Source organism: Panthera tigris, chromosome A2 (assembly GCF_018350195.1).
Source record: "Panthera tigris isolate Pti1 chromosome A2, P.tigris_Pti1_mat1.1, whole genome shotgun sequence".
Taxonomy (NCBI): domain Eukaryota; kingdom Metazoa; phylum Chordata; class Mammalia; order Carnivora; family Felidae; genus Panthera; species Panthera tigris.
This window is the reverse complement of record NC_056661.1, coordinates 25,007,399-25,023,881: the sequence shown is the minus strand read 5'-3', so window position 1 is coordinate 25,023,881 and position 16,483 is coordinate 25,007,399. Positions and strand designations below refer to the sequence as shown.

The following is a 16,483-nucleotide window of genomic DNA, read 5'->3' as shown; positions in this document are numbered from 1 at the left end:
ATAAGCTCTTGAGCTTATTCTGTTTGATTCCAGCCACACATACACTTCTGAAATTTGAGATCATTCCCTAAATGCATCTTGAATCCTGACTTGTTGCTCCTCCTGTGGGCATTTCTCCATGTGGACAGTGTTTCTAACTTTTCTTCCCAATCTTTCCTTCAGTTGTAACCTCCTTCCAGCCAAGAAGCTGTCCCTCCTGTGTCAATGGTTTCTCTCCTGCTTCACACCCACCCCTGGCTTCCCATTGGTCCCTCCGCAGAGGTGGATGGTTGTTGGTCAACGTCGTTCCCCTGGCATCTGCAGGATGGGCTGTGCTTCTTAACCACGCATGCACAGACCGTGCACAGACCTGGCTCACATCAGGGGTCCAAGGACTGAACACACTATAGATAACTTCTCCCAGCCCTGTTAGAAAGCCCAACTGTGTACCTTCGTGTCTTGGAGATCTGTAGAACCAAGTACCTGTTTCTTACTTGGACTTTTGCTGACAGTGCAAAGAACTTGATTCCTTTTTTTTTTTCTTTAATAATTTCTTAAGTTTATTTGTTTTGAGAGAGAGAGAGCGCACAAGTCAGGGAAGAACAGAGAGGGAGAGAGAGGGAATCCCAACCAGGCTCCACGCTATCAAGCACAGAGCTGAATTGGGCTCGAACCCACGAACCGTGAGCTCATGACCTGAGCCAAAATCAAGAGTCAGACGCTCAACCGATGAGCCACCCAGACTCCCCAAGAACCTGCTTCTGAACACAAGAAATGGGACACCTGGATGGCTCAGTCAGTTAAGTGTCTGACTTCAGCTCAGGTCGCGATCTCACAGTTTGTGAGTTCGAGTCCCGTGTTGTGCTCTGTGTTGATAGCTCAGAGCCTGGGGCCTGGAGCCTGCTTCGGATTCTATGTCTCTCTTTCTCTCTGCCCCTCTGCTGCTTGCACTCTGTCTCTCAAAAATAAATAAACATTAAAATAAAAATTAAAACAACAAAAAAAGAATGCCCTGGATTGACAGATTCACTCTGATCCTTTTTCTTTGCCTATGAGGCTTCTAAATTTGAGATCCTACTAAGCTGGTCCCTCCCACAAGAAACCCCCAGGCTACATTCTCCCAGAAGCATGTTCTTCCCTGTTTAGCGGGACTTCTCTCTATATGTGAGGGGCTACATCCTCTGAATCTAGAGTCAGACACATCTGGTTATGAATCCCAACTTGGCTGTGTGACTTCTCACATGTGGTTTAACCTCTCTGCAGAGGTTAAACAGATGAGGTTTTATCTCATCTGTAAAATGGGGTAATAATAATATCCCCCATTATACCATAATATTATATGACAATATTTTTTTAAAATTTTTTTTTAACGTTTATTTATTTTTGAGACAGAGAGAGACAGAACATGAACAGGGGAGGGTCAGAGAGAGAGGGTGACACAGAATCCGAAACAGGCTCCAGGCTCTGAGCTGTCAGCACGGAGCCCGATGTGGGGCTCGAACTCACGGACCGCGAGATCATGACCTGAGCCGAAGTCGGCCGCCCAACCGACTGAGCCACCCAGGCGCCCCTATATGACAATATTTTATGATACAAAGTTACATTATTTTTTAAAGTTTATTTATTTATTTTGAGAGAGAGAATGCCCGCAGGGGAGGGGCAGAGAGAGAATCCCAAGCACGCTCTGTGTTGTCAGCACAAAGCCTGATGCAGGGCTTGATCCCACAAACCATGAGATCATGACCTGAACCAAAGCCAAGACTTGGACGTTTAACCGACTGAACCACCCAGGTGCCCCCAGAGTTATATATTTTATTTAAAAGTATATAATGCTGGGGTGCCTGACTGGCTCCGTCAGTAGAGCATGTGACTCTTGATCTTGGGGTCAAGCCCCACTTTGGGTGTAGAGCTTACTTTAAGTAAATAAAAAAATATTTTTAAAATAAGTTTCTAATGCCATTACAATATGTTTTATATATTTATATATATATAATATTGTAACACATGGCACCATTATAACACTATTTGTATGTCATGTATTAGCAGAGTACTGTAACATAACATAATAACCTATCTTATTGCGAGACTTAGATTATGTAGGCAAAGTGCCTAGCACAGACCCTGGCACATCCCTGGCATAATAATCACTGCTGATTGTTGTGATCATAATTTTCTGTAAACCACACTGTATAAAACAGGGGAACATTCACTCGCAATGTTCTAGTATACGTTGTTGCTTTGGAAGCAGTGAAGCTCATCAAATCATTAGGAGAGCAAAGCCCAATTATAACCGGAGAGAGGAGGGAGCAGTATCCAGGGAGATGTTTTGTTCAATTCTAAGTTTTTTTTCTTCCCAAAGGAGAAATGCTTTTTTAGAAGAACTTAGACCAACATGTTACTTAATAGAGAAGAGTATTAAATCTAAATAACCACCCACATGCTCTGTTTGTCTTGAGATGTTATTAGCCTGGGTTTTTATTGTTGTACGTGTGGGTGAGGAGGAGGGTGAGACAGGAGTGGGGCTGGATATAAAGATACAGCAGGTGGGAGTTCCCATCTGTTTTGGTGAGTTGTCCCAGCTTTCTGTGTCAGTCCTGTGCCCCTGGTCGAAAGCTTTTCTTTGAGCCAGAATTTGGGAGGAAGGGGAGGGGATCTGTGCTGACATCTTTTAGAACTTAGCAGTGATAGAACTGGATTTAGAACCCTCATCTCGTCTTGACCATGTTCTGGGTATTATTTCTTCTGTTTTGCACATAAGAATATGAAACCTCGTGCTCAGGGTCACACAGCTAGTAAAACACCATGGGATCTGAGATTAGACAAATGAGATTAGAATCCTGATTTTACCTGCGTGCATCACTTAATATCCCTAGGTCTCTGTTTTCTTACCTATTAAATGGGTACAATGAGGACCCTAGCTCGCAGTGTGAGAGTCAATGAGATTAACTCTATGAAGTATTAGCATGTGTTGTTTTAAGTACTCCATAGACATTAGCTGCTGCTGTTATTATAATTACCTTGCATATTGCTTATCTATCTCTTTCCTATGGTAGAGCCTATCAAGACTTTTCCTCAAGCCTGATAACGCTGCAGGGTGCAGTGGTCACTTCTGCCTTGTGTTACTGCTGACTATGGCACAGAGGTCGAAGTAAAGGTGTGACTGTCACGTGAAAAACCAACACCACCTCTTTGGTACATCACTGACTAAAACTCCAGGGAAAGTCCAAGATGGACGTTTCTCAGGGATGCTTTTCAGTGAGGTGGTACCTCATGCAAACATGAAATTTGAATTTCCATGTTGACAGACACAGCTTTTTTGGGAGGAGTAACTTATTACTCCACAAACACATTGTAAAAGGTGTCCCTGTGGGCGTGTTGGCAGCTACAACATTGGATTCACTCTTCAGGACAGAAGTAAGGTGTTCCTGGTGTGCCTGAAGCTGCCCAGCCACACCGCTGCTTCTTTCCATCCCTGTACTGTGTCCCCACCTCCTGTGCTGACCCCACTGGAGCCCACCTCTGTCACATCTAAGGAGATTGCTTCACTTGGAGGGATTAATAGGTGAGGAAGCCAGTTCCGACTGGTTAGGCAGCAGCTACATGTCCTGTGGACGGTCCATGTACCGTCCCCCTGAAAGTCTGGAGCTCCCGTGTGGCCTGCACCAGGGAGAATTCCAGGCTCTGCTGAAGCTGTAAACACCACCTGATGGCATTCATTTGGGAATTGTTTGTGTGTGAGAAATGAAGATCAAGATAGGGAGCTTGGTCTGGCTTTTTGATTGCATCCAGGTTGACTTTTAGATTAGATTTTATTTTTTTAAGGGTGAGGGCTTGACTATTTCTAAGGGACTCTGGAGCTTTCCTCTTGGGGGACTAGGAAGGGGTTTGGAGTGTGTTTGGCTGCTATGGATGGCCGAGCTGTAAGAAGCCTGGCTGCTGCATCTGCCTGGGCCATTTCTCCAAGCATCTCTCTCTCTTTCTGTTTCTGATAAAGCTACATCGGAAGTGGGTGATTTCCTCTGAGTCTCTAACCCATGAGTAATGAAACACATTGTCTTGTCTTTTCTCCTCTTCTAGGCCTAGGCGGATTCTGCAAAACAGCTTCCCTATGTTCCCCTCCCCTAGAGCCTGGAATTTCAGAGGGGTAAGTGTTTCCCCGGGAGTGCTCCCTGCTGCTCTATACCCCGTTCTGGCTGCTCCAGAGAGGATGCTGTTGGGGGTGGCTTCACTAACCCATCTTCGCCAAGAAAGCTGGGTTTTAGCATTTGGAGGAATCACGGTCGGTCGTATCAGCGGCTGTGGCTCAATTAAAAAATGTGAGTGGCCCAGTAAGCGCCCGCCAGTGTCCGTTTGCCCTGGAAGGTCTCAGGAAAGCACCTGATGAAGAAGCCAAGTCAGGGTTGATGGGCAGGGGGGGACATTGTGCCCATTTTCTTGGGAACCTGCAGGGGCCCAGTGCATAATGAAGAAAAAAGAAATCGGAAATGTACAGTCTGTTAATATGTAGATTTACGACTTCATGGGGAGCTTTGTTTTCCAGAAGAGAAGCCTGTAAGCTCTGAACAGATTTTAAGGGGAATCATAAAAATCTCCCAATCATAAAGCCACAGACCCTTAGAAGTGTAGAAAGGGTCAGATCTAACCTCCTCTTGATGCAAAGTTCTCTACCTTAACATAATAATAATAATAATAATAATAATAATAATAATAACAACAATAAAGCATATGGAAGCCTGCTGTGTGCTAAAATGAATTCTAGCTCTGGCCTCAGGAAGAAGACCCTGGCCTGTGTAAAGAATGCTCAGAGCTCTGTTTCACGACCTGGCGTTTGCATGTGTCATTCCTTCTGCCTAGAGCACTGCCTGTGCTGTCCAGCCCTGCACTCCTACACACACTGAAGCTGCCCCACCGGCTTCTTCCCTTGGGTCTAAGTCTTGATATCACCTCCTGTGGGAAGACAAGAGCTGAGGCGCTCCCGTAGACCCCTGAACTCTCTTCTCATTGATAGGATGAGATTGTTAGTTAGTGCTTACTAAAACGTTAAGATTGGAAGCTCTAAGCATCATGTGTGGAGGAGAGACCTTGTATTTCTCTCTTGTTCACTGCTGTCTCTCTGGGCCTAGCACATACATGCTTAATTAATTTGTTGAATGTATAAACAGATCTTTCACATCCATCAGACACAAAATCGACTTCAGGTTGTGTTTCGAGGTCATGTCTTTGGTCTTTTCAGCGCTGTTTTTACTAGTTCAATTCACCTTTAGTATCTTACATAGATCTCAGCCATTTTCCCCAAGTGTCTTACTGAAAATAAATATAGATCATGGCAGTATTTTAACTAAGGGTACAATATGCTTTTCACCAAGTACAAAGAGAAATGCGTTGACCTCTTAAGGAGATGTGCATGTCTTACTGAACGTAAACTGTGTGTCTCCTAAGTTGTTTATGGTTTTGTGAATAAGGTCCCCATTTCTCCAAGTGTGTTCACTTGGATGATCATAACCATTAGGTGGAAAAAAAACCTGTGTGGTCAAATAACCTTGGGGCACACTGAGAGCACCTAATTAAATATGTTCACCACTGTGAGACTTCTCAGAGCCTTTGATGTGTTGCCGTGCTTAGAGACTACATTAAAGAGAGTTGATGGAGTTGGTGGCATTTCCCCATTGCCAATAAATCCTTTGTTGACGAGGCAGTTTGTACACACTTGGGAATAGTTGACATTTATTGTCACTTTTGAGCTATAGAGAAATTGGACCTTCTATGAGCAAGTTGGCCTATTTGAAGGCATTTATTTTCCCTCCCTCTCTGGTGTCCCTTCAGCACACCCTAGCCTTCCTTCTGTTTCAGCAGTGGTCACTAGTCAAGTACTGGAGTACATCTAGGGTGACCAACCACTCAAGTTTGCCTGCGATTGCCCTGGGTTTAGCACTGGAAGTCCCAGGTAAACTGGGACAATTGATTACCTTACCTGTGGCCATAAGACCTCTTCAAATGTCTTCCCTTGAAAAATGCTTTGTAAGTTTTTGAGCGCAACTCTGTTTTACAGAAATTGCTGCTCAGAGGAGCCTGTTAGATACACACTTGGTTTAAGTGACCCTTTGATACTCTCACCCCTGCATGGTAGTATTTAAAATTAGGGAATCACTGCAGAAGAACAAACAAACTGTCCCTGGCTAATTGCAACCAAATAGATGACAGAATCTTTTTTTTTTTTAACATTTATTCATTTTTGAGAGACAGAGTGCAAGCAGGGGAGGGGCAGAGAGAGAGGGAGACACAGAATCCAAAGCAGACTCCAGGCTCTGAGCTGTCAGCACGGAGCCTGATGCCGGGCTTGAACCTATGAACCATGAGATCATGACCTGAGCCAAAGTCAATAGTCAGACACTTAACTGACAGCCACCCAGGTGCCCAGCTGTGGTGTTTATTGTGGTCCCGTGTCCTTGCTCTGATTTTTCCTGGCCCATGGGGCTTATTGGTAAAGTTAGACAAGCTGACATCAAGATATGCCAGAGGGAGATGGTCTGGGGCCTGATAATTGCCAGATTGGCCAGATTGATCTGTCTTCCTCTTGGAACATAATCATCCGTGACATCGAAGGGTTAGGAGGGAACCCCACCAAGTGGAAACACCCTTACTCCCAGCCAGGCTATGCTTTGTAACCATCGTTATGGTAATTGGAAATGAAGAACGAGAAGCACCCAGAATGCCAGAATGAAGACATTTGAGGCATTATCTAGCTGATACATTTTCTATAATGAAATGTGACTCCCAGGCTTGTTAGACTGAGCTATGCATGCTGTCCTAGGGCAGGGCATGTTTTTTGTGAATGCTTTATTTTCTTCTTTATTAAGAAAGGAAGTTTTTAGAATCTGTGTGCTCGTGAATTTCCCATATTTATATGCATGGCAGAGGAAACTATTGTAAGCATTTGTAATTCCATTCCTGTTTGGCTTATAAAGAATAAAGATCCTGTGTCAGTTTGCTTATGCCCTGGGCATTTGTAGATTTTGGGGGTGGGGTAGGGAGAAGTGTTGGGGAGAGATGGATGGTAAAAGGCAAGGGGAAAAGGAACCACATCACTCTGGATGAGAAGCCAAGTGGGAGACATGTGAGGGCTAAGGAGGGAGCCGGGGACAGGGCCCGAGGGAAGAGAGGGAGTGGTTGGCATCTTAATAAGGAGTCTGGAAAAAGATGAGATGTTTCAAAATAATTTTAAGGAAAATCTCACTGAATGAATTGTATTGTAACCCCCTCCTTGTCTTCCCTGGAAACATTCACTCCAGATCTACATTACTCCTCAAGGCATTGGGAGTAGGGTTTATGGTTTTCCTTTTGGGGGGTCTGGGATTTTTGGCTGAGGAGAGGTTCAGGAAGAGCTGGTGGCCCTTGGATGACACTCTTCCTACCTACCAAGTGATTTAGCCCTTTTAGAAGTTGTCGTTATTAAGTGCAGGCTGGGTTTCTTTGTTCCCACGCTCATCTAAGGAGACAGAGGCCCTTGGTGTTACCAACCCTCCTGATTCCCCCATCTTCCTGGGCAAGGGGTGATGCCGTGTCTGTCTCTCACCAGACCCATGGGTGCTGCACATACACTCATGGAGAGAAGCCAAGAGGATGGTTTGGGTGGGGGCAGTTCTAGAGGGAACATTATGAGTAAAACCAGAACAGAATGATGAGAATAAGAAGATGGGACCCTGAGAGGTGGGACTCTGGAGTACTGTTACTAAGTGCTTCCATCAGGTGCTCACTGCACATCTGGTCCCCATCTGATTGGGACAGTGCTGAGCTCAGAATTTCCACCTTCCTTATGCAAATATTTGCTACAACTCCTCCAGTTAGCTGAGAGAGGGAGGGAGGGAGAGAAAGAGAGAGAGAGAGATACAGGAAGGAAACTCTCCCTAGGAGTGTGAAAATATCAAGAGCACAACTCCTGCCCTTGGAAATACTTAGCAAGACTTACTATTACGTACAATGCATTGTTTAGGTGTCACAACTGAGATTTCAATTAAATATCAGCCAGATTCCATGGCTGTGCTTATCTTGTCTCTTTCTCTAAGTGCCTGTTCTTTACTCCTGCCTAGGCTATTTGGGAAGAAATTTCTAGACTCTGAGGCTTTGGAAGAAACTTTGGACATTGTAGCTGACCTTTTAATTTTCAGATGTGGGAAACAAGGCCTCTTGTATTAGTGGGGACTCTTTTGGTTACAAGTGATAGAAGCTCCATTAAAACTGGCTCAAGTGGAAAGGGAGATTGTTTGCCTCATGTGACTGAGGGAAACTGAATGGGTGGGCTTCAGGGTATCCAGTGGTATCCAGGGGTGCTCTCTCCCAGCTTTGTTATTCCTGGGGTATGGATCTTATCTTACATACTCCATGTGAACTGCTTTGGGAAGAGAGGATGACCACAAACAACTACTCCTTTCCAGAGAAAAGAAAGATGCTTTTGATTCCAGAGTCTATGTATGAAATCCCAGCGTAGGACTCTGATTGCCCTGGCTTGGCAAATAGTTATACCTTGGCCAGTCATGGTAGTCAAGAAGATCAGACAGGCCTTGGTCACCTGTTCCTCCTGAGGGAGCTAGGTGGCCAGGGTTTTGTTACTGGCCACCTAGGGGTAGAGAAGCCACTTGAGGTAGAGAAGGGTCATTTTCTCCAAGGCCAAGTTTGCTACTGTTACAAAAAGGGGTCTGGTTTCTACACAGACAGGAAATAATGGGGACCGCTCCTAGGGTCACTCGAAGTAGAGGGATCAGAATTAGAACCGTATTTCCAGGCAGAGGGTCCTATGCCTGCTCCATGCTGCCTTGACACATCCCAGGTCCTGTGCTTGGAAGGAAGTGCACAAAACTCAGTGTAGTTGAATGTTTCTTGAAAGCCAGGCTGAAATGTTCCAAAATTCACAACTCAGTAGAGGGATAGTCAAAACATATCTGGCCAGGCCAGTGTTTAATGTGACCTTACTGTGTCTACCCTGCAGAAGAAGGCAGCACAGCTTTCTCTTTTCTTGCAGCCTCAGTTTGTACATTTACTTCCATTTATTGATCATCAGCTCCAGGCCAGGCTATGGCAGCCCTGCATGGTAGATATATTTATTCCCATTTCAAGGTTGAGGAAACTGAGCCTCACCATGTGCTAGCTTGCCTAAAATCTCAGCTGTGGTAAGTGACAGAGCCAGGATTTGAACCCGACACTGTCTGTCCCCAAGCCATTAGAGCATATTGCCTCTTTAAAACAAGGCTGATGACACATACTTTTTCTTCAAAGGAAATTAGACATGAAGATTTTTTTTTTCAAATGCTAGAAACAAGTTGAGTATTCTACGATAAACCTTTTACTGCCCAGAATCCCTTTAAGTTCCCTTCTCCTCCTTTGGGCTTAATTTTTTGAAGTTTATTTATTTATTTTGAAGAGAGAGGGAGAGAATCTCAAGCGGGCTCATGCTGCCAGTATAGAGCACGACTTGGGACTTGAACCCACAAACTGTGAGATTAAAACCTGAGCTCGAAATTAAGAGCTGGACCCTTAACCAACTAAGCCACCCAGGCACCCCGGACTTTATTTTTTAAAGGTTTAACCTTCGCCGCTATATTTATGAAAAATATATTTTGCCTTTGTAATGATGAATACAATTGTAACAGTTCCCTTAATCCTAGGGAATTAGCCCGTAGCATTCACTTAGGTTATACCAGGCACTGTGTTGAGTGCTTTATGCTGATATTACTTCCCAGAAAAATCCCAAGATAGATGTTGTTTGAGCCTCACCCTCATTTTACAGATGAGGAAGTAGAGTAAACATACTCTAGAGTAAACAGTTTTCTATCACTGCATAACAAATTACTGCAAATTTAACAGCTTGTAACCACAACCCTTCACTAGGTCACAGCTCCACAGGTCAGAAGTCTGGGAGTGATGTGCTGGGTTCTCTGCTTAGGGTCTCACCAGACTGGAATCAAGGTATCGGCCAGAGTGGGGTCCCATCTGAGACACAGAGGCCTCTTGCAAGCTTATTCAGCTTATTGGGGGAATTCAGTTCCTTGTGGTTGTAGGAGGACGTCCCTGGGTCTTTGCAGGTTGTCAGCTGGGGGTGGCTCTTAACTCCTAGAGCCCCTTCTCGATCCTTCCGTGTGTTGTCTTCCATCTCTGAAGCCAGCACGAGAGAATCTCCCTCACATCAAATGCCTCTTATGCTTCACATCTCTCTGACTTGAGGAAGAACCCAGTTCCTTTTAAGGGCTCACCGGATTAGATCACCACCCAGATCATCTTCCTTTACATGATCTAAAAGTCAATAATTAGTAATGTAGCCATGGGGTGATACTTCATCACATTCTCAGATTCTGCCTGCACTCAGGGGAGGGGATTGATTATACAAGGTGTGCCCAGTAGGGTCTGGGGGCTTGAGGAGCCTTGCTATAATTCTGCCCACTGAAGAGAGGTTTAAAAGTGGAGGGGTGCCTGGTGGCTTAGTCGGTTAAACCTCCAACTCTTGATTTTGGTTCAGGTCATGATCTCATGGTTTGTGAGTTCAAGCCCCGCATCGGACTTCACGTGGACAGTGTGGAGCATGCTTGGGATTCTCTGTCTCTCCCTCCTCTCTCTGCCCCTCCCCTGCTGGCCTTCTGGTGCCCCCACTCTCTCTCTCTCTCTCTCTCTCTCTCTCTCTCTCTCTCTCTCTGTCTCTCTCTCTCTCTCTCTCAAAATAAATAAATAAACTTAAAAAGTGGAGCAGGTTGCTCAGGGTCACATGACAGGTAAGTGGTGGAGGTGGGATTCTAACCTCAGCTCACCTCATTCCAAAGCCCATGTTCTTTGCCAGTACCTTTTGGGAACTTCTCTTCAGTACTAAGTTACTAACTTCCCTCATATACAAGGGACTCTTGCAAAGCAATAACACAAGTTTGAAAACTCAACAGGAAAATAGTTGAAGGATATGAGTAAATAGCACAGAAGAGAAAACACATATTACAAGTAAACAAAGTCAAGTTGTTCATTCTAACTCATACTTTAAACATATTTTTAAATGACAAAAGAAATAAAAAAAAAAGACACTGGCATAATGTGTCACATTTATTTAGCTCTTATAATATGTTAGCTACTGTTCTTAGTCCTTTGCATGTCATCACACCCCCAACAACTCCATCAGACAGATGGACTATTATTATGCCCATTTTCCTGATGGGCAAACTGAGACCCAGGATCTTAATTACACAACTCCAAGGTCTCATAGCAATAAAGTGGTAGATTCTGCTTTGGAACCCGGACAGTCTGTGCTCTCAGCCACTTAATTGTTCAAAGTACAGATGGTGCAGAAGTATATAATGTAAAACTCCATGTTTAGGATTAAACCAGGATTAAAGCAAAAAAAAAAAAAAAACAAAAATGAAACCCCCTTTATAGGAAGAGAATATATTCTTATATACACAGAAAAATGTCTGAAGGAATATCACCATTGACTGACAACCTGTTGCTGTGGTAGTTACATGTTTTTGGTAATGTCTGAATTTCCGGGAGAGAGAGAGAGAGAGAAAACATATTGCTTTTATAGTTAGCAAAAACACACTTATATCAATTAAAATCAAACACCCTCCACAACGAAACCTTCCGTAAGCAAGAGGAGGCTTATTTTAAAACCTCCTGGGGCTGGGGCGCCAGGGTGGCTCAGTCAGTTAAGCATCTCCCTCTTGATTTCAGCTCAGGTTGTGATTATCCAGTTCGTGGGTTCAAGCCCCACATTGGGCCCTGTGCTGAAAGCATGGAGTCTGCTTGGGCTCCCTTTTTCTCTGCCCTTCCCCTGCTTGTGCTCTCTCTCTGTCTCAAACAAGTAAACTTAAAAAAATATACAAAAGCTTCTGGGGCTTAGAGAACATCAGAGTGCATCACTGAACATGTGTTGTGGCAAAACATCTAGGGGCTGATCAAATCTGGGCACACAGAAGAGGAAGGCACCTGCTGAGCTGGGCTGCAAGACATTTGCCCCCACCCTGCCTCACCATCCTCACCTCCCCACCCCCAATGGTCAGTCTAGAGGCTGCCTCTCAGGGTGAGAAGTTTTACTGCCCACCGCCTCTGGCCTCTGGACAGCCAAACTCTTGAGTTTGGTGGACAGTCCTTGGCAGTCATAACAAAAGCCTAAGTGGTGAAAAGGCACAGGCTTTGAGGGTGCAATGCTGATCGGAAACTTCAGACAAGACACATTCCACAGTGTCAGGTCCTTATCGGCAGAATGGGGACAATAATGCCATCTTCTCAAACCTTGAGACTTGGTTATAATGGGTGTAAAGCGATCTGAATAATAATGCCTCCGTGTAGTTAAGTGTGCAGAAATATTGGCTCCTTGTAATCAGAGTTCTCTTACACCTGAAATGACTTTCCTAAATATGTGTGTTTAAGAAATGCCTTTTCTGTGTGCGGTGCCCCCTCAAAAGGAAAAACTGACTGTGTCTGGTTTCCGCTTAGCCCTCTTGCCTCGTTTCCCTTCAGGCAGTGGAGAAGCCAGCTCGAGAGCAGCTGCTGACACCTGTGAGGAAAAGTCCCCGTCATCTTCAGTCTGCTGACAACAATATGCCAGGCAGACTGAAGCTCAGTTTTAGATTTGCAAGTAGTTTCTTTTCGCTCACATGTGAGGTCTGTGGGACATAGGGGCTTCTCTGACAGTAGCACAAATTCTGAACTTTGGAGGCAGAATTTATAGATGCCTTTGCTTATTTTATGTAGTTATCAGTTCAGTTATTCCCTTTTTGTGTTCCAGCATGGTGCAGGGTAAAAGATAATTTTGATTGACTTGGTTTTCTGGGTTAAGAAATCTTAGATGCAGGTAACGGAAACTCAACTCAAATTAGCTTCAATAAGGAGAGTTGTTGTTGTTGTTGTTGTTGTTGTTTTTTAATTATAGAGGTCTGGGGAGTATCTTGTGGAATACAGCAAGGCCTTAGAAGCCACTGGAACCAGGCACCAGGAGCCTGGGAGGGTTTCCAACTCCTCTGTTTTTGCTGCATTTTCTCTGCAGACTGACTTCTTCCATTTTTCTGTGCTGTGGAAATGCAACCATCTGCAGAGACCAGCCTCTTCTTGGCTCAGAACCAAAATTGCTAGGGAGGGGTTTTGATTGGCCCAGCTTGGGTCAGGTGGATACTCCTGGACCAATCAGCAGTGGCCATGGAGTGGGGTCCTGCTGTACCACTGTGTTGGCTCCTATGCTAACTATAGTGATGTAGGGAAGAAGGGGGCAGCTTCTGGAAGAAGGTGGGAGGCACTAGGCGGATACTAACCATTCTTGTCTGCAAAAGTCTCCCTCTCCTCCTATGGTAGAGGATAGTCATCCTGATTCCCAGGGTCTGGCCCTCAGGTGGACAAAACTAACTCCTTTTCTTTAATATTGGGTAGGAGGAAGCAGTCCTTTTAGTTATTTTGGTTTTTGTTTGTTTACTGTTTATTTATTTATTTCGAGAGAGAGAGGGAGTAGGGTAGAGGCAGAGAAAGAGGGAAAGAGGGAATCCCAAGCAGGCTCCACACGACCAGTGCAGAGCCTGACCCAGGGCCCAGTTTCATGAACAATGAGATCATGACCTGAGCCAAAATCAAGAGTCACACCCTCAATTGACTGAACCACCCAGGTGCCCCTTGTTGTTTTGTTTTGTTTTGTTTTGTTTCAACCATGACAATCTGATCTGGGAGCAAGAATAGACTACTCATAAGACATAAAATGTAAGTTTTCTGGATTCATTGAAATAATAGCAGATTCTGGAAAATTGTGTTCTGAAATGGCTTATGGCTGTTTCTATAATATTGGAAAGTGTTGGAGCTTAGTGTTGGGCTTAAATAGAAAATAGCCCAAATATCAGCCTCCATATTGCTTTGTAGTTTGTCAAAGTTATGACTTTTCATGGAGCTTTTTATCTTTCATTATAATCAAATTTAACCTTTCTTACACAAATAGTATCAGGGCAGTGATCTTGTCACCTTCAAAATGTCCTGATGCTATTTGCAGATGTGGGAGGTGATGGTAATGTTGAGAGCCAAGGGGATACACCTATTTGGAAAATCCCTTTCCTGAAGCTGAACCCTCCCACTCAGTTTTCCTTTCCCCCTCCCTGTTAGATTTTATTTTATGTTTCCTGCCCACATGAGAAACTGGGGATGAGAATTAAAACCTTTTGCATGGGTGTTGGTAAAGGTCTGGTCACTGACTTTTCTTCTCTCCTGTCGACTTCTTCCTCTTCAGAGTCAATGGCCTGTTTAATGGATTGAACTTGGTTTAGTTCATTGTGACTCTAAACAATACGTCCCTCCCACCCAGCCTTTCAAGTGCTCAAATCACACTGTCCATTAAAACAATTGAAACGCACAATGAGAAGCAAAGGGTAAAAGATGGAGTAAATGAACACACTGCAGAGAGGATGTAGGCAGGATGGAAGGATCTCACCTGAATCCAGGCGTCCACAATGCCAATATATCCTTTCTCTTTCTCTACTGCATTGGCCTTCCCTACTGATGATGTGGTTGATGATGATGATGCAGAGTTGAAGTTCAAGCAAGAGGCCCACAGACTGAAGGTGCCCTGGGCCAAGGAGACAGACTTCTTTATCAAAAGACTCAGGGACAAGTATACCTGGCCAAGGATACCAGTTTTTTGGGGAAGAGAACACACGGAGCCAGAATGGGTATCTCTAATGGGGTAGCCAAATTAAAGTCTTATGTATGTTAAGTGCTCATATGTATTTAGTGCCTCTGTATATTTAGTACCTCACCAGTCTCAGGCATACTTAGCGCATAACAAACATTTAGTAACCACGTGCTTCATGAATGTCAGGTTCTTTTGTTCCCTCCACCCTTTGCTATCTGTTTGCCATACACATGTTCTACCTCCTAACCACTTATTTATATTTAAAACAAACTGAAATATTTCTATTATTGAAGATAAGTCTTACAAACTTACTTCTCTTCAGTAATTGAAATAAATATTTTCTAAAAGCATTGCTTCTTACAACTTGATTACATAAGACCCATTTTTAGATGTGCTGCCCTACATAAGCCTAATGATGAAAATTCTTCTCTTACTTGGTTTTCAGGCCTCCCACATTTGTTCCCCTACTTAGGCTCTCTCCTGCCATTCAGCTCTGGAAATCTCAACGAACACAACTCCCGGGCCAGCCTTTTTGTGCGTGACTATTATTGCTGACTTCCACAAGGTGCTGGCAGTAAAACGAGCTGGGTTTGATGCTGCAGTAGCAACGTGGACCACCAGTGCCCTGACCTGGTTAAATGCACATTCAGGAAGGAGGAAATGTTCTGTGCAGAACGCTTCCAATACACGATGTGTTTTTGTATCCTTAGGGCTGATTTGACCTAACATCTCATTTAGAAAAAAAAAAAAAGAGAAATGTGGCTGATTACTTTTTTTTAGGGACAGATGAAGATTTATTTAAAATCACAGCTCTGATTTGAGGAAGGTGCGATGGCGTGGTTACAGATATGCATTTCATTAACACCGGTTCAACTAAACCTGTTCATTGAAAAGGGGCTGGGGAGAGAACTTATGGCTCATTATTAGATGGGATGGTGAACCTGCTGTCCTCCTTGTCAGTCCCGGTGACGAGATGGCAATTCCAGACCTTGTTGTGGGCTTTTTGGGTAGCATGCTCCCTGAAAACAAGCAACACTTACCAGGGGCTAAACTGAAGATGTATGTACAACATTCGTTCTAGCAGTGGAGTAGGAACCATTGAGTGTGTTTATTGAGAGAAGGGATGTCAGGCTTTACCTGGTACCTTTTTAAGGGGTTTCCATGATTATTATTTTTCCTCTGTGTGTTATTTTTTTCAACTTTTTGTTATGAAAAATTTCAAACATATGGGAAGTTGAAATATAACTGCAATGAAGGCCAACCATCTGAAATCAACAATCACTAACTTTTTGCTCTATCTAGCTGTCTATAGATGTTTGTACAGTTTGGATTTATTTTAATAAGCCATTCAATTGCAGATTCCATTACGCTTCACCTCTAAATACTTCAATATATATGTCCTAAGAATAAGGAGGTTTTATTACCATAACATCAATATCACACCTAAGAAAGTTATTAATAATTCTCTAACATTTCCTAAGATTCATTCCACATTCAAATTTCTGCAATAGTCTTATATAGTTGGTACTCCCCCCAAAACCATTCAAAAGTCATGCATGACATCTGGTTGGATTTTTTTAAACCTAATTGAGGACTATGATTTTATTTTGTTACTATGTTTTTTAGTCTTTTTTATTCTTAAATACTCCCCTCATCACCTTTCCCCTCTTTAAAATGATGTTGACCTTTTGAAAAGACCAGTCCAGTTGCTTATGGAATGTGTCTCACATTTGAATTTATCTGGTTGCTTCCTTAATGATGTCATTTAACTTATTCCTCCATCCTTTATATTTATAAAGTGATAAGTCTAAAGACCTGGTTTTGGGCAGGAAAACATACTAAGGGTTGCCAGCTACTTGGCGCGTTAAGAGGCAC

The 16,483-nt window shown here is 43.7% G+C and overlaps 1 protein-coding gene across 5 annotated transcripts in view; it reads left to right on the top strand.

The window, feature by feature from the left end:
- Nucleotides 1–16,483, top strand: part of ARHGEF3 (Rho guanine nucleotide exchange factor 3) — a 304,554-nt gene that overhangs the window by 91,575 nt on the left and 196,496 nt on the right. For all 5 annotated transcript variants that reach the window (XR_006214854.1, XM_042979195.1, XM_042979196.1 and 2 more), the window contains exon 3: nucleotides 4,057–4,123. Coding sequence is in view for 4 of the 5 variants with exons in the window: in XM_042979195.1 (XP_042835129.1) it covers nucleotides 4,057–4,123 (67 nt within the window). In the remaining variant the exon portion in view is untranslated. The remainder of the gene's footprint in view (nucleotides 1–4,056; nucleotides 4,124–16,483) is intronic.